Source organism: Schistocerca nitens, chromosome 1 (genome assembly GCF_023898315.1).
Source record: "Schistocerca nitens isolate TAMUIC-IGC-003100 chromosome 1, iqSchNite1.1, whole genome shotgun sequence".
Classification (NCBI taxonomy): Eukaryota; Metazoa; Arthropoda; class Insecta; order Orthoptera; family Acrididae; genus Schistocerca; species Schistocerca nitens.
This window is the reverse complement of record NC_064614.1, coordinates 394,970,647-394,988,847: the sequence shown is the minus strand read 5'-3', so window position 1 is coordinate 394,988,847 and position 18,201 is coordinate 394,970,647. Positions and strand designations below refer to the sequence as shown.

At 40.3% G+C, this 18,201-nt stretch overlaps 1 protein-coding gene across 1 annotated transcript in view; it reads left to right on the top strand.

Annotated features, from left to right (window-relative positions):
- Positions 1–18,201, top strand: part of LOC126249437 (nucleosome-remodeling factor subunit NURF301) — a 320,790-nt gene that overhangs the window by 171,104 nt on the left and 131,485 nt on the right. Inside the window, exons 18-21 of the mRNA XM_049951093.1 lie at positions 4,264–4,663; positions 6,925–7,071; positions 10,963–11,125; positions 17,427–17,562. Coding sequence (XP_049807050.1) covers positions 4,264–4,663; positions 6,925–7,071; positions 10,963–11,125; positions 17,427–17,562 — 846 coding nt within the window. The remainder of the gene's footprint in view (positions 1–4,263; positions 4,664–6,924; positions 7,072–10,962; positions 11,126–17,426; positions 17,563–18,201) is intronic.

The following is an 18,201-nucleotide window of genomic DNA, read 5'->3' as shown; positions in this document are numbered from 1 at the left end:
GATTTTCAAACGGAGAAAAATTTTTGCTAAACTCTCGTTCAGAACATCTTCTATCATATGCAATGTATTATTTGGTTCTTGTTGATCATTATCAAAGAAAGCAGCAGTGTAAGTAACAACAAATATCAGTCTCTTGCCATTGTTTCGCTTGTAAGACAATTCCTCTCTTTTTTTTTATATTGTAAACGGTGGTAGCGCGCACAAAAGTGAGCTATGAGTGGCTACAGTTCGTAAACACTCATTATCAGAATGCGACAAACAATGCATGACACAGTACAATAACGCATTTTCAGCTTAGAGTAACGTAAACACCTATAACAAAGAGAACGGCACTTATCAGATCAAAGCACAATAAGCAATTGATTCAAACCAGACGAAGCACGTGAAAAAGGAAGGGTACCCATATAAATACGTACGGAGCGCCTGACACACCAATGGCTACATGGTAAATCTTAACTGTTAAGCTTACGACTCGAATCAAACTACTGTAGCTGTATCTTCATCCATTCAACCTAAATTGTGTCTCATGTTACAATGGACATCTTTGTTTCGATTTGGAGGTGCGGTCTAAAACTTTTCTCTCCCCTTGAATTTCGAGTCTCAAATTCCAGGTGCAGCTTAGAATCGGGAATATTTTTTTTCCTTGATTTTGAGTCTCATTTTTCAGGTGCGGCTTAGATTCGAGTAAATACGGTATGCTTGTTGATGTCCTTTGTCGTCATCAATTTTTCTCTTTTTTGAAAAATAGCTCAAAACTTGAAGATGAAACCAAGCTAAAAAACACTCTCTACATAGACTTCATGTGCTTAATGTTTGTACAGTTAGAAGTGAAATATGTGGGTACTCATTAAGAACATTTTGCAGGAATGTATTGAATGTCTTCTGCTTGATATAGTGACGTTGAAAATTGAATTGAAGAATCTTCCTGAGGATTTTGCATCCTGCTCTAGTCTGGGGAATTCTTATATCATATTTTTTGGCCTGTCATTTCCATTTCCTCATTCACAACATATTGTGACCAACTTGGAACACAGATGTCCTCTATTATCTGTAAGTTTTCAGACATGATTTGCTAGTGGTAAAGTGAATGCCTGAGAACCAAAAATCTCACAGGATCTAATCCTAGTCAGGCGGTGGGATATTTCAGTCTCCCTTTAAGCCGGTCTTCACATATCAGTTAAAGAGTAGGTTAAGAGCTCACACAGCACTGTCCAGTTAAGACTTACAGCAGGCCGTTGAATTTGTCACCATCATGATCATCATTATTATAATAATAATACCACCACCATAATGATCTATCATTTTCTTAAGACTAGCACTTTGTTGTAAGTCCCCACCGCCTCTTTTAATTAGCTATGTAATATTTTTTTTCCTGTTTGTATTCAGGTACTTCATAAGCATTGCTATTATTATTGTGCTGTGCCCTATGTTTTATATCTAGATGAGGTGCCCTTTTCCATAATTCAGATTACAAATCAGATCTTTTTATTAGCAGATGCACAAAAAATTTCACCTTTTGTACCTTTGATGGTCACCTTTTCTGCCACTCTTTCCTGTACCTCTGTGCTTAAAATTTTACATGTTCCCTCTCTTCTGAAGGGGCATAATGTGAAATGTAACCTACCATTCAGCAATCTTCACATCTTTTTTACACAACCTACATTGTCATGGAAGAACTTCAACGAGGACCCCATTCTCTTTAACATTACAATCATTCCCAACTAACAACAGTGAACTACACTCGTGAAACACTACAATTTAAAGAATCTGTGCAAGCTTCTACACATGGTTGTTGAATTGTATAAAGTCTTAATAACTAAATGCTTAAAATGTGTAGTACATAATAGTAATAGTGTATCCGATAACATTAATCATATTGATAGATAAGAAAATTTTGCGAAGTGGTAGCAAATTGAAACATGAAGGATCTAGCTACTAGTAGCTGAGTGTACAGGATTGATAATCAAGAGAATGGTATTGCTTAGGGTTTAGAAAAAGTGACCCAGAGCCTTGCATTGGGACATAAATGTTGAAAACTTCTATTGTACTTAAATGGATTTTAGTATCTACACTCCTGGAAATGGAAAAAAGAACACATTGACACCGGTGTGTCAGACCCACCATACTTGCTCCGGACACTGCGAGAGGGCTGTACAAGCAATGATCACACGCACGGCACAGCGGACACACCAGGAACCGCGGTGTTGGCCGTCGAATGGCGCTAGCTGCGCAGCATTTGTGCACCGCCGCCGTCAGTGTCAGCCAGTTTGCCGTGGCATACGGAGCTCCATCGCAGTCTTTAACACTGGTAGCATGCCGCGACAGCGTGGACGTGAACCGTATGTGCAGTTGACAGACTTTGAGCGAGGGCGTATAGTGGGCATGCGGGAGGCCGGGTGGACGTACCGCCGAATTGCTCAACACGTGGGGCGTGAGGTCTCCACAGTACATCGATGTTGTCGCCAGTGGTCGGCGGAAGGTGCACGTGCCCGTCGACCTGGGACCGGACCGCAGCGACGCACGGGTGCACGCCAAGACCGTAGGATCCTACGCAGTGCCGTAGGGGACCGCACCGCCACTTCCCAGCAAATTAGGGACACTGTTGCTCCTGGGGTATCGGCGAGGACCATTCGCAACCGTCTCCATGAAGCTGGGCTACGGTCCCGCACACCGTTAGGCCGTCTTCCGCTCACGCCCCAACATCGTGCAGCCCGCCTCCAGTGGTGTCGCGACAGGCGTGAATGGAGGGACGAATGGAGACGTGTCGTCTTCAGCGATGAGAGTCGCTTCTGCCTTGGTGCCAATGATGGTCGTATGCGTGTTTGGCGCCGTGCAGGTGAGCGCCACAATCAGGACTGCATACGACCGAGGCACACAGGGCGAACACCCGGCATCATGGTGTGGGGAGCGATCTCCTACACTGGCCGTACACCACTGGTGATCGTCGAGGGGACACTGAATAGTGCACGGTACATCCAAACCGTCATCGAACCCATCGTTCTACCATTCCTAGACCGGCAAGGGAACTTGCTGTTCCAACAGGACAATGCATGTCCGCATGTATCCCGTGCCACCCAACGTGCTCTAGAAGGTGTAAGTCAACTACCCTGGCCAGCAAGATCTCCGTATCTGTCCCCCATTGAGCATGTTTGGGACTGGATGAAGCGTCGTCTCACGCTGTCTGCACATCCAGCACGAACGCTGGTCCAACTGAGGCGCCAGGTGGAAATGGCATGGCAAGCCGTTCCACAGGACTACATCCAGCATCTCTACGATCGTCTCCATGGGAGAATAGCAGCCTGCATTGCTGCGAAAGGTGGATATACACTGTACTAGTGCCGACATTGTGCATGCTCTGTTGCCTGTGTCTATGTGCCTGTGGTTCTGTCAGTGTGATCATGTGATGTATCTGACCCCAGGAATGTGTCAATAAAGTTTCCCCTTCCTGGGACAATGAATTCACGGTGTTCTTATTTCAATTTCCAGGAGTGTATATATGTGTTTGAAATCTACAAAGCAAATTTGAGTTAAAGACAAGACTTATCATATAGTGGAAGTGTTGATCAGTGAACAGTCCTAAAAACAAAAACTATAACTTATTAACTCAGTAATTTCGAAGTTTGTGGCCATATACATGCATACAGCAACATTGTCCCGTACTGCGACACAAGTGAGGTAATGTACCTTTATCTTAAAAATTCAGTACGTCATGTTTGTTTTACGATCTGACCTTGCAATCCTATAACACAATGCAATTTTATTGCATTATCATTTAGAAAGTACAGATGACCTTCACAGTGTCTTGTATAACATTGTGGTCCACGAATTTCTTAATTTTTTAATTAGTTTCAATGACTTGAAAAAGGGTTTAGTGAACTTCATGAAGTTTGGTCCCATGAACCTGTGTGATATATGTTGCTATATTTGCCATTTATCCAAGAACTCTGGTAGGAAAAATCGTGTTGCATGAATAAAACATTTCTGTTCATAAAAAGTTGAAACTGACTTTAAACTTCAAATCTATTGTTACCAAAACGGGTAGAACACTTAAAAAAAAAAATCAGATGGAATGTTATCAAAGAAATGTAAAAAGTGATGCATGTGACTGCTGAGTCATAGGTAACTGATTATCAGGTTTTCTTTTGATGGATATAATTTTCTTTTTTTTTTTTGTTACAGCAGCATTTTATTGTCACTGTTTTTTATTCACTTGTGTTGTATGTGTGGGCTCAAATTAACATTTTTATTGTTAAACTGTTGCAGTGGAAAGCTACTTAATTCCATACTAACTTCTAAAATAAAATCAGCAAGTGAACTTTCTTCAATCACAATGAAAGTTGATGCCGCTGGAGATACGACGGGGACTGTCATAAAGGGAGAAACGTGTGCTAGCTCTTTGGAAACAATTAAAACAGAGGAAGATGATTCTGTTCAAAGAGTGTATTCCAGCTCATCCACGAAAGGTCGTGTGTATTTAAAAAAAATATCAATATCTTCCGCAGACAAACGAAAAAAACGTACACCTGTGAAGTATCCACTTTGTTCAACATTCCAGACAAGAAGCAAACGTCGAAATATGTTAATACTTCCTCAACATGAGTTAAGAAAGCTGGCAAGGCATTCAGGCCGATTACCAGTAAATGGATACCACCATCTAGCAAAAGTGAGTTTCTTTGTTTTTCTCTCTTGTATATGTTACAATTATAAAAATACTTTTACAAGGTAAATGTAGTTGTATATATTGTGGGTGCTATAACCAAATAACAAAAATCATATTCATTTGCAGAGAAATTCTGTAAGATTTTTTCATCAGCTAGTCTAAAATGTCAGAATTACAAACCAGATTGATTATGAGCAAAATATTCTCAGTCTTCTTCCTGTATCAGATTTGAGTATTGACTCAGATTTTTGGCAACTTCCTGTGTTGTCTTTATCAGGCACTAGTGACAGTTGTTCTTAGTTAGATTTACTCTGTTGGATGCTATAAATTTGTGCAGAGTCAGAAGGCATAGTGGTTAAGATCCTGAACTTATATGTGGTAGAAGTGCCTTCAAATCCTCATATGGCCAACTTGATTTGAATTTTCCATGGCTTTCCGAAATCAACTCAGGTAATTGCCTAGATCTTTTATGAAAAGGACACAGCTGATTTCCTTGCCTTGTGCAAGCTTTTGTTTCCTTCCCTTATCTTCTTCCCCTCCTCTCTTTTTGGTAAGTGTGTGCCTAAAGTCCCAAATTAAAATCTAATGATGCTACAGTTTATTTACAGAAACTGTGTTTCAATTTCATTTGTAACATTTGTAGTAGTGGTGTGTGCAACTCAAAAGGCCACTTCCATTCAATTCAGAATTTACTCAGTTCTTTTTTCTGGTATGCATTGTTTCTGATGGGCACAGTTTGAATTTTATATATCTGTTTTTTTTAATTCATTCTGACTCAAACATTTTGAAACAATATCAAAACTATGTTCTTACCATGAAATCTAAGAAGACAGCTCTTATTGTAGTGACATTTAGGGATCAGGCACCTGAGCATGAATTATGTTTAGAGTAAATTTATGCTTCTAGTTTATGTTACACTTTCCAGTTTTAAATGTCAAATAAGTTGTATTGTGTTTGTTATAGTCTGATGTCCTACTAGTTTATTGATCAATTTTTATTGTTCACTAGGATATACTTTTTCATAACGGTACAGTTTTTGCAAAGTCATTCTTTGATTCTAAAATATTCAGTATTGGTTATTTGTGTAGGGATCATTATTTCAGTGACTGGCAGTATTTTACATTGGAAGTTCAGTCTACGTTTGAGTAGTTTTTGTGTAGTTTTAAGTGTCTCACCATATTTCATAACAATATGAAAAGGGTAGTTGCTACCCACCATATAGCAGAGACGCTGAGTCGCAGATAGGCACAACAAAAAGAATGGCAAACAAAGCTTTCAGCCAGATATGCCTTCATCAGAATTAGACAAAACACACACACACACACACACACACACACACACACACACACACACACAGAGAGAGAGAGAGAGAGAGAGAGAGAGAGAGAGAGAGAGAGAGAGAGTCGTTGTGTGTGTGTGTGTGTGTGTGTGTGTGTGTGTGTGTGTGTGTGTCTAATTCTGATGAAGGCGTGTTTGGCTGAAAGCTTTGTTTGACAGTCTTTTTGTTGTGCCTGTCAGTGACTCAGCATCTCCACCTTGGCAGCCAGCAACTGTGGTCATGTATGTGTGAGTTGCACTTACGTGTGTGTGGTGTCTAATTCTGATGAAGGCTGTTTTCACCGAAAGCTTTCTTTGACAATCTTTTTGTTGTGCCTATCTGTGACTCAGCGTCTCTGGTATATGGTGAGCAGCAACTATCCTTTTCATGATATTACATTATTCTATCCTGTATTTTCCATTGTTTGATCTCATTACATTTCAGGTTAAAAATGTTTTCATTAATGAACTTCTGAATGGCTTCATTGATCTGTGTCTGGATGGACTGTATTCCAAATATTCAATAGAAGACATTTTTAAGCTATCTTTTAAAGTGGCTTCACGTCTACTGCTGAACATATGAATGTTAAATTCTCTATTCCAAGGAATGCCAACAATCAGTTGTTCTCCTTTGCATGTCAGCCTTACAGCTACCAATTAACTGCAAATGGATTTTATAACTGAGACAAGAATGTAGTTTGTATGAACAACAACTGTAACAATAACACTATCCTCCTCCACCTCTTCCCCCCCCCCCCCCTCCTCCTCTTGCTCATGTCTTTCCCCCGCCCCCCTACTGGGATTGATTAGTGGCACACATTCTTAAAGTGCTAGAATAAAACATTTTGTATATCTTTCATTGCTTTGGCATAAAAAGAGTAATGAAGACAGTGTTCTTATGGTCAACTCAGTTGCCATTACTTACTTTTGTTTTTGTTTCTTTTAAGCCTAATCATCAAGTTTGGCCGTATCCGTGCTCCAGGCCACTCTTTAAAACTTGTTGGCTTTACCGCACGGTCAACTTACGATCTTTGGCAGCTGCTTCTCTCCAGTTGAGGATCATGTGGGCATGTCTGCGGTGGGATGATATGCAGGTTAATTTTATTAATGAACTAATTTAGTAAGAATTGTAAACATTACACTTCCAAAACATTATTTAAATTTAATCTAGCAATTGGATTTAATGTTATAAAAGTGAAAATATCAATTTTTTTTCACAAATGAAATCATTGAATTGAGAGAATGTAAGTATAGTAAGTGGTTGGAATATGTAGGTATCATTATACATTTTCATATGGAAATTTTTCAACTTCTGCATTTCTTGATATTGCAAGAATCTGTGGAACTCTTTTGCTCTTTAACTAGTCACTAGGACATCTTAACTGAAAGTCTGTAAGGCTTGAAAGTCCAGCTGCTTAAACCACTACTGGCCATTAAAATTGCTGCACCACGAAGATGACTTGCTACAGATGCCAAATTTAGCCGACAGGAAGAAGATGCTGTGATATGCAAATGATTAGCTTTTCAGAGCATTCACACAAGGTTGGCGTCGGTGGCGACACCTACAATGTGCTGATATGAGGAAAGTTTCCAACGGATTTCTCATACACAAACAGCAGTTGACCAGTGTTGCCTGGTGAAACCTTGTTGTGATGCCTCGTGTAAGGAGGAGAAACGCGTACCATCATGTTTCCGACTTTGATAAAGGTCGGATTGTAGCCTATTGCGAGTGCGGTTTATCATATCGCGACATTGCTGCTCGCGTTGGTCAAGATCCAATGACTGTTAGCAGAATATGGAATCGGTGGGTTCAGGAGGGTAATATGGAACACCATGCTGACCCAAACGGCCTCGTATCACTAGCAGTTGAGATGACAGGCATCTTATCCGCATGGCTGTAACGGATCGTGCAGCCACATCTCGATCCCTGAGTCAACAGATGGGGACGTTTGCAAGGCAACAACCATTTGCACGAACAGTTCGACGACGTTTGCAGCAGCATGGACTATCAGCTCGGAGACCATGGCTGCTGCTGCCCTTGACGGTGCATCACAGACAGGAGCGCCTGTGATGGTATACTCAACGGCAAACCTGGGTGCACGAATGGCAAAACGTCATTTTTTCGGATGAATCCAGGTTCAGTTTACAGCATCATGATGGTCGCATCAGTGTTTGGCGACATTGCGGTGAACACACATTGGAAGCGTGTATTCGTCATCGCCATACTGGCGTATCATCTGGCATGATGATATGGGGTGCCATTGGTTACACGTCTCTGTCAACTCTTATTCGCATTGATCGCACTTTGAACAGTGGACGTTACATTTCAGATGTGTTACGACCCATGGCTCTACCCTTCATTCGATCCCTGCGAAACCCTACATTTCAGCAGGATAATGCACGACCGCATGTTCCAGGTCCTTTACGGGCCTTTCTGGATACAGAAAATGTTCGACTGCTGCCCTGGCCAGCACATTCTCCAGATCTCTCACCAATTGAAAACGTCTAGTCAGTGGTGGCCGAGCAACTGGCTCGTCACAATACGCCAGTCACTACTCTTGATGAACTGTGGTATCATGTTGAAGCTACATGGGCAGCTGTACCTTTACATGCCATCCAAGTTCTGTTTGACTCAATGCCCAGGTGTATCAAGGCCGTTATTACGGCCAGAGGTGATTGTTCTGGGTACTGATTTCTCAGGATCTATGCACCCAAATTGAGTGAAAATGTAATCACATGTCAGTTCTAGTATAATATATCTGTCCAGTGAATACCTGTTTATCATCTGCATTTCTTCTTGGTGTAGCAATTTTAATGGCCAGTAGTGTATTTGTTAAAGACATTCAACATTTAAAATTAATAAAATAATGTACTGGTCAGAATTCTGTTACAATTTCCTGTATGTGCTCCTGTCACCATGTCAGTGAACCATAGAGTATTTGGGTGAATGTTACTGTAATTATCATCTTTTGCACCATCCTAGTTTTCTGCACTGCTTTTAAATTAATTCAGGTGAAAGGTATCTTCGATCAGGGACAGTCAGTCCCTTGCCCAAGCCTTCCGCTACTGAACTACTGCTCTGTGTATATAAAGTTTTCACCAAAGTATGTTATTCTCCAAATCTCATTTCTCATTCTGTGATATATCCTAACTAATTTTCTACAAACTGAAATTGTACAATCATTCCTTTCAGAAAAATTTCCAGCCTACCTCAGAACATTTTTTTGTTTGAGTTTGTGTCTTAGATTTGGATGTGAACTAAAATTTTTTAATGTAATACTGATTTTTCAGATCCCTATAGAGAATATTCTTCTTCCAAACTCCACACAAGTCATCAGCTGTTGAAACGCAATCTTACTGAAACTGTAGCTCCCCCCTGTTAGTAAGCTAGACTTTCATATGAATCAGACTTTGTTGCAATATAATGTGTATTTCCACAGGTTGTTGTCCCCCAGAACTTAAAACCATCATTATTTCTGAAGGGTTATAGTAGCATGGCAGAAGCAACCTGTTCCACATTATATGCAGCATAGTTCCAGAAATGGAGTCGATTTGTCACATATGATTGTTTTGTTCAGTACTGTGTGGATTGTGGTACGATCATGAAAAATTCTGTGAAAACACATAAAGGAGACTAATTGTCCTTGATTTTTGTTTGATGATGCTGTTTCCACATGATACAGTTATTATTTTGACACCTTCAGTTCTTTGTTGTATTCTGTGCTATAGCCTATCTTCTGATAAAAATTGTGTGAATGCTGTGATCAGTTTATGGTCCTTTTATGCACGAGGGTACTAAAACTTCTGAGGCAGCATTCAAAGATGAGGCTGTAACAAATACCTTGGCACACACGTGCATGTCGACACACACACACACACACACACACACACACACACACACACACACACACACACACACAAATAAATATATTGTCAGTCAAGATGTCCTAAGGACTAAGTACAGTTGCTTAATATTACTACAAGAAGAGAAAAAACGGCTGTTTAATTCACCTTGAGATATTTATGAGGCAGATCAGTGATAAGCAGTCCTTTGCTTAGGTATTAAAGTGTCGAGAGTCGGTAGTGTTTGGTTTTGCTAATCTTAACAATGTGAGTAAAAAAGTGTCAATAGTTTGTTTTATGTGAATCTGTGGCACTATGAACAATTGCTTGGATAGGAGCTGATCATTCATTATGTAAGATAGCAAACAGTAGTGAAGTAACCAAAAGTGTAATTTCACAACAATGAACTCACTTTACAAACAGTGATAAACTGATAATATATGTTTAGCATGCAGGTGGCTCATAATTTAAATGTTAAGTATGGGCTAACAAATTTTCATTTTACAAAATATGTAATATAAAACATATATCATTTCTGCAAAATTTCATTGTTGTGCAAAACACTTCAGTGTTATAGTAGCAGGCGTTTGCTGTTTGCACAAGAATCAGTATTGGCAGCTGTATGAATATCCACTTTCGCCAAACAGTTTCTTGATGGGTGATGTAGGGGTTCTCCTGTATTTTGTTCTGGGATGTACTGACGTCCCGATAATTACTTTTTTGTGGATGACAGTACTAATCATGGGAAAAAATTCATTTGAAGGGGACCTTACTAAAAGTGAACATACCACTTGGTATGCCATTGAACAGGACCAAAAGGTTTACTTGTTAGGTGTTTTTAGGCTAATGCAGCACCTCCCTAGACTAATACAGTTCTCCTTGAGAAGCTTAAAGAAAAGCTACTAATAGTCTTATTGGATAATCTGATGCAGGTACAAAGCAAAGTCATTTTTTCTCATAGAGACAATAATTGTGGCTTCTTCAACAGTAATTCTTATCCAGAATTGTACTCAAAAAACTTTCTTCTATTTAGAAAAGGATTAGAGAGCATCTATCTCGCATCCGTTCTCTCAATTACTCTTCAGAATATTCAACTAAGAATTATAGAAAATTACCTTGCTTAGTATAATTTCTATGTCTAGGTCAAACCTCCTTCAAGTGATGGTAAACACCAAGTAACAACAGATACTGAAATTATGTCTCTGGAAATTCTGAAACATCGGCACCTTGGGCAGTTCTTGGACAGAACACAATACCTCAGAAGAAAAGTCATAATTCCACTGGAACTGCCTAAAACAGTGAGAGGTAAGTAGCCTTTTACATATAATAGAAAGAAACATTCCACATTGGAAAAATATATTTAAAAAATGCTGTGACTTACCAAGCGAGAAAGCGCTGGTAGATAGACACAATAAAAAACACACAAACACACACACAAATCTCAAGCTTTCGCAACCCACGGTTGCTTCATCAGGAAGGAGGGAAGGAGAGGGAAAGACGAAAGGATGTGGGTTTTAAGGGAGAGGGTAAGGAGTCATTCCAATCCCAGGAGCGGAAAGACTTACCTTAGGGGGGAAAAAGGGACAGGTATACACTCGCGCGCGCGCCCACACACACACACACACACACACACACACACACACACACACACACACAGATATATATATCCATCCACACATATACAGACACCTAAAATCTCTTTCCTCATTACCTTAGCCAGCTTCATCCTAACTCACAACTTCTTCACTTTTGAAGGTCAGACATACCAACAATTAAAGGGAACAGCCATGGGCACCAGGATGGCCCCCTCGTATGCCAACCTATTTATGGGTCGCTTAGAGGAAGCCTTCTTGGTTACCCAGGCCTGCCCAAAGTTTGGTACAGATTTATTGATGACATCTTCATGATCTGGACTCACAGTGAAGAACAACTCCAGAATTTCCTCTCCAACTTCAACTCCTTTGCTTCCATCAGATTCACCTGGTCCTACTCCAAATCCCATGCCACTTTCCTCGACGTTGACCTCCATCTGTCCAATGGCCAGCTTCACACATCCATCCACATCAAACCCACCAACAAGCAACAGTACCTCCATTATGACAGCTGACACCCATTCCATATCAAATGGTCCCTTCCCTACAGCTTAGGTCTTCGTGGCAAACGAATCTGCTCCAATCCCGAATCCCTGAAACATTACACCAACAACCTGCAAACAATTTTCGCATACCGCAACTACCCTCTCGACCTGGTACAGAAGCAAATAACCAGAGCCACTTCCTCATCCCCTCAAACCCAGAACCTCCCACAAAAGAACCCCAAAAGTGCCCCACTTGTGACAGGATACTTTCCGGGACTGGATCAGACTCTGAATGTGGCTCTCCAGCAGGGATACGACTTCCTCAAATCCTGCCCTGAAATGAGATCCATCCTTCATGAAATCCTCCCCACTCCACCAAGAGTGTCTTTCCACCTTCCACCTAACCTTCGTAACCTCTTGGTTCATTCCTATGAAATCTTCAAACCACCTTCCCTACCCTCTGGCTCCTACCCTTGTAACTGCCCCTGGTGTAAAACCTGTCCCATGCACACTCCCACCACCACCTACTCCAGTCCTGTAACCCGGAAGATGTACACAATCAAAGGAAAGGCAGAGCCACGTATGAAAGCACCCACGTGATTTACCAACTGACCTACCTACACTGTGAAGCCTTCTATGTGGGAATGACCAGCAACAAACTGTCCACTCACATGAACGGACACAGGCAGACAGCGTTTGTTGGTAATGAGGATCACCCTGTGGCTAAACATGCCTTGGTACACAGCCAGCACATCTTGGTAGAATGTTACACTGTGCGGGTTATCTGGATACTTCCCACTGACACCAACCTATCAGAACTCCGGAGATGGGAACTTGCCCTTCAATATATCCTCTCTTCCTGTTACCCACCAGGCCTCAACCTCCACTAATTTCAAGTTGCTGCCCCTCGTACATCACTTGTCACTCAACAACATCTTTGCCTCTGTACTTCCACCTCGACTGACAGGTGTCTGTATATGTGCGGATGGATGTGTGTGTGTGTGTGTGTGTGTGTGTGTGTGTGTGTGTGCGCGCGCGCGCGTGCGAGTGTATACCTGTCCCTTTCCCCCCTAAGGTAAGTCTTTCCGCTCCCAGGATTGGAATGACTCCTTAGCCTCTCCCTTAAAACCCACATCCTTTCGTCTTTCCCTCTCCTTCCCTCTTTCCTGATGAAGCAACCGTGGGTAGCGAAAGCGTGAGATTTGTGTGTGTTTGTGTGTTTTTTTATTGTGTCTATCTACAAGCACTTTCTCGCTTGGTAAGTCACAGCATTTTTTTAATATATATAATAAATTTTCATGTAGGTCAGTCCTTGACTCAGTTTCTTTCTGCACTTCTTGACACTTACCTTGATATTACTGGCTTCAAAGTAGATAGAAACTTTTACTATCTTGTTGTACAATTTCCTGTAATTATTGAGAGATTTTGTGTTATATTGGTGGTACAGTACTATAGCCAGAGATAGAGTCATCACTGTGTATAAATTTAAATGCTGCCCGTCTGTATGTTTTTGGAAAGTAGACAATCAGAATAGTTTTTGTAGACCCTTTGTAGTGTAAATCACCTCAGAGAGGGAGCATCTAACTTCTGTTGAGAATGTTTGTGTATTCTGTCATCTTGTTGCAGGTATGTGTTCAAGATCAAGAGATTTCATTTTGTAGTCAACATTTTATCCAGGTATCCAGATTGTTTGCTATTGTTGCAGGAACTAGAATAGTTGTAATTGTGTTCACAGCTTTTGATTATGATCTTTTTATCCTGGAAAAAAGAAAAAGAAATCCAACTCCCCCCACACACACACACACTAGTGAGACCCTGAAGATCGTGCGATTGTCGACCATCCACGGCATCGTCCTCAGTCATTCATCATTTGATACTGTATGGTGGGGCCCGGGGTCTGCATACCACACTTCTTGCCATTTTTGATGTGTAGGCCTTCGAGCCGCTACCTCTCTTATCAGGTAGCTCTGCAGTTGACATCTCAAAGCCGAGTGCAGCCCGTCCAGTTAGCCTACGAAGGAAAAATCCCTGGCAGTACCAGAAATTGAACTCGAGTCCCCTGCGAAGCATTTGTAAAGGAATACATAAGAATGAAGGAAACAGGCAAAATTTGTAACTCACAAGATATTAGATGACTAAATATAGAGTAAAAAAAATGGTAATCATATACTGCCTCACTATCTGTTTATTATAATTATTATTGAATTGAAGGAAATCTCATGCTTACTCATGTATTACAAATTAAAAGGTTTCAGTACTATAAGAAGGAAAGTTGCTACTCACCATATAGCGGAGATGCTGAGTCGCAGATAGGCACAACAAAAAGACTCTCACAATTAAACCTTTTGGCCATGGACCTTCGTCAACAACACACACACACACACACACACACACACACACACACAAAAGCAAATGCAACTCACACTCAAGACTGCAGTCTCGGGCAACTGAATCCACTGTGTGTGTGTGTGTGTGTGTGTGTGTGTGTGTGTGTGTACTGTTGACGAATGCCCGTGGCCAAAAGCTTAAATTGTGAGAGTCTTTTTGTTGTGCCTATCTGTGACTCAGCATCTCTGCTATATCATAAGTAGCAGCTTTCCTTCTCATAATATTGTTACAGTCCATCCTGGATTTTCCATTGTTTGAAATTAAAAGGTTTTGTATTCTTTGACACTTTTCTTTCACAGAATTGCAGCATTTGTAGAAAACACTCTTGCATAAAGCAACATCTGAAGGGTCGAACATTTTGTCTGTGTTACTGGTTAATCCATAGTACTAAATGGCTTACCTGGTTCATGCCCCAGTTGCAGGTTGCCTATCTAATGGCTTCCAGAGCCAACAAAATTATTGTTTCCAATATTTCATCCAATTATTGACTGAATTTAAGAATTTAAAATGCTGTTATAATCTACTGATTAAGAGGTTTAATGTCATGTTAAAGGCGTAAAATGGCAAGACAGTTATTGCAGTTTAGAAAATCTGTATATGTCTTGAGGCACTGTACCTCACGACCCCCAAGTAACCAGATTGTATTCATCTTGTATCACTTCGTGAGTTGCAACAAACTTTACACATACACTCAAACCCTTACAAAACATTTTCTTGCTGACACCCACACAAAATTACCACATTTTCACTATTCATGTTGTAGAACTGCTGCATGAAACATGATGCTTGAAATTATTACATCTCTACTACTAACTCTATCTGCAACACATTTTGCAGACAGTATACCACTGTGCAGACACACATACCGCTGAAAATATCTGAAAAATTATTTCATTTAAGCAACAGAGATATGATGTCGTAAATATGGAAATTTGTGAAAAACTAGTTATTGCTCAAAATGGAGTGCAAATTACGCAGACGATACTCATTCATTGTTTGATAATGAGAGCACTTAGTAGCTTCCAACAAATTTTTATCACTCTTATATGCTTGATATCAAATGTTTAACTCGTTAACACATTTGAAAAGTAACCAGAAGTTTGAATCTGTTTTGCGCTTTGAAGTTCTATTCTCTACAGAATTTGGGGGCTTACTGATTTAGATGAAAGCTTAGCAAGTTTTGATGACAAAAGTGGGAGAAATAAGTCAGATTTGTTATGCTTTTGTATCAAGATAAGGAAATATTTTGCTAAACATCATTGCAACTCAAAATTTCAGGAAATGGGAACATGATCATGAAATTTCTGTGGAAAATGTGTGCATGGTGTGGTTTGTAAAATGCGTAATTATTATCATCATTCATTTTTAATTAATGTACAGCTACATACATATTTTGCAGAGCACCATGAAGTGCGGCAGAAGGTACTTATCATTGTTTCACATATTAAAATTATTTCCATTCTTATCAATTATTGAGCCTGGGAAGTAAATTAAATAAATAAGGATAGAGAGAATAGCCTTGTCGCACACTACTTCGTGTGCACTACTTAGTATCCTAGCCTCTGCGTTAGTGCGATTGATATCTCTTCCATACTCTCTAACAACAGTGAAAATTCTTGAATGGAATAGTACACAAAATAAAGGAAAGGCAACCACTGACCTATACTTGACCGATGTTTGTCACATAGGGACATACAGCAGAACAGTATTAATTTTAGTTTTTGAGCACATGCTCTTGCTCTAACAAAAGTACACACTATAATATTATGAAAAAGATATAATGCTATTTGCCATACAGAGGAGACACGGAAACAGGCACAGCAAAAAGATTGCTGTAGAGCACAACTCATACACACATGATCACTGTCTCCGGCCGCAGTGGCCAGACTGCAACTGTGCCTGACAGGAACAGCAATCTGCTGTGGATGGTGGGGATGAAGAGGCATTGTGCGGGAAGGGAAGGGGAACGATGGGGAAGGATGTAGTGCTGCTTGAGAGAGCGTTTATGGACTTCGTGGGGATGGGGTGGGGCTACTAGGTACAATCAGGAGGTGTGAGGAGCAGGAAAGAAAATGAGGAGAGAAGGGGAGAAAAGACTAGTGGGTGCGTAGGTGGAACAGAAGGCTGTGTTGTGCCACAGTGGGGGCAGATAGGTGGACGGCGGGCTAGCGAAGTTTGAGGCCAGGGGGTTACAGGAACATAGGGTATATTGCAGGGAGAATTCCCACTTGCACAGTTCAGAAAAGCTAGGAAGAATACAGGTGGCACAGGCTGTGAAGCAGTCATTGAAGTGAAGCATATCATATTGAGCAGTATGTCCAGCATCTGGGTGGTCCAGCTGTCTGTTGGCCACAGTTTGTCGGTAACCATTCGTGCATACAGACAGCTTATTAGTTGTGCCCACATAGAAAGCAGCACAGTGGTTGGAGCTTAGATTATAGATCATATAACTGCTTTCATGGGTAGCCCCTGCCTTTGAAAGGCAAGCCCCTTTGATAGATTATTTACTCATAGCCACATAATGAGAATGTGGCTCTCGAACTGGATATTTTGTATAATAAATAAATGTAACATTTGATATAACAACCTATATCCCAATGAAGTGGAGAAAATTGATAATATGTTGCTTATGCCTGAGGGATAAGGGCCATTAAAGTATTGTTTTTTTTTTTTTTTTTTTTTTTTTTTTTTTTTTTTTTTTTTTTTTTTTTTTTGGCATATGGACTGCAACCATTGTTGTGCATGTTTATTACTTACAATTTTAATGGGACTTACAGGAAAGAACCTCAGATACTCATTTTTCAGCTACATAACCAGAAACTATACATCTCTTTATGCAGAGCAGAAATCTGCATTGAGTCGACTTGGAGACTTCCTATTTATGTTGATCTAAAATAACCCAGTGACAATCAGCAGATAAAAATCAGCAACCATCGATACAACAGTATTATGACAAGCAGCTCTGCAGTATTGTATAGAAAAATGTAATCGTCTACTTGTCTGGCTATTTGAATTGCGGGTGATTTTGGTGTCACTGTTTCTGCGTTCATTTTGAGATATTTTGGTATAAAATTATTTTGTGTGGTATTTATGACATTTCATCTGTTTTTATGTCCAATAGGGTAAAATATTGTGTTACAGAAGTGACATCAATTAGAAGCGGACTACGGAAGCGCAAACGAGCAGAGTCACCTCAGAGCACAGAGCCGCAAGTCACAGAGGAATGGGTTGATGAAGACAAATTGGAATTATGGGAAATAAAACAGTATGGTGACAGGTATACATAACATCAATACATTACCTGACTAGTTTGTGCATTAATATTAATATGCCTTGTTTTTATGTACCTCCCACCTCCATCCCCTCCAAGTATTGAAATTTTCTCATGTTTCTTCATTTGTTACTTGAGTTGTTACTGAAAAATTTATTTACACTGTTTTAAAGACTCATGGTTCATGAGGCAACTAGCTTTACATAAATAATTTTCATGTTTAATTAAACTGGACAAGCCATCATTTTCACCTAAAACAAATAATGTTACATCAGCATTGTGTAATGTTGTAAAACAGTTCTGCCAGTGGATTCTAGACAGATCCCTGAAGATTCACAGCCCATTTGTGGTATGTTATTTGTGTATGAGATGGGATTCACACACAGAAGAATAAACCACCACATTAACCACATGTGGGGAGATGCAAATACCTGAGTGATGTGGAAGCGAGGCACTGGGTCACTTTGGATATATGGGTAACAGACCTGTAGTGCCTTAAACTTCACCAATTTCAGCCTGAAAAGTTTACCTTACACTAAAGGAAATGAAATGATTATAAGGCATTATTGGCTGGGAGACTCGTTGTGGGGTTGTTGTATGCAAGTCTGTCTATTGACGCTACTTCAACAACTTGAATGTCAGCAA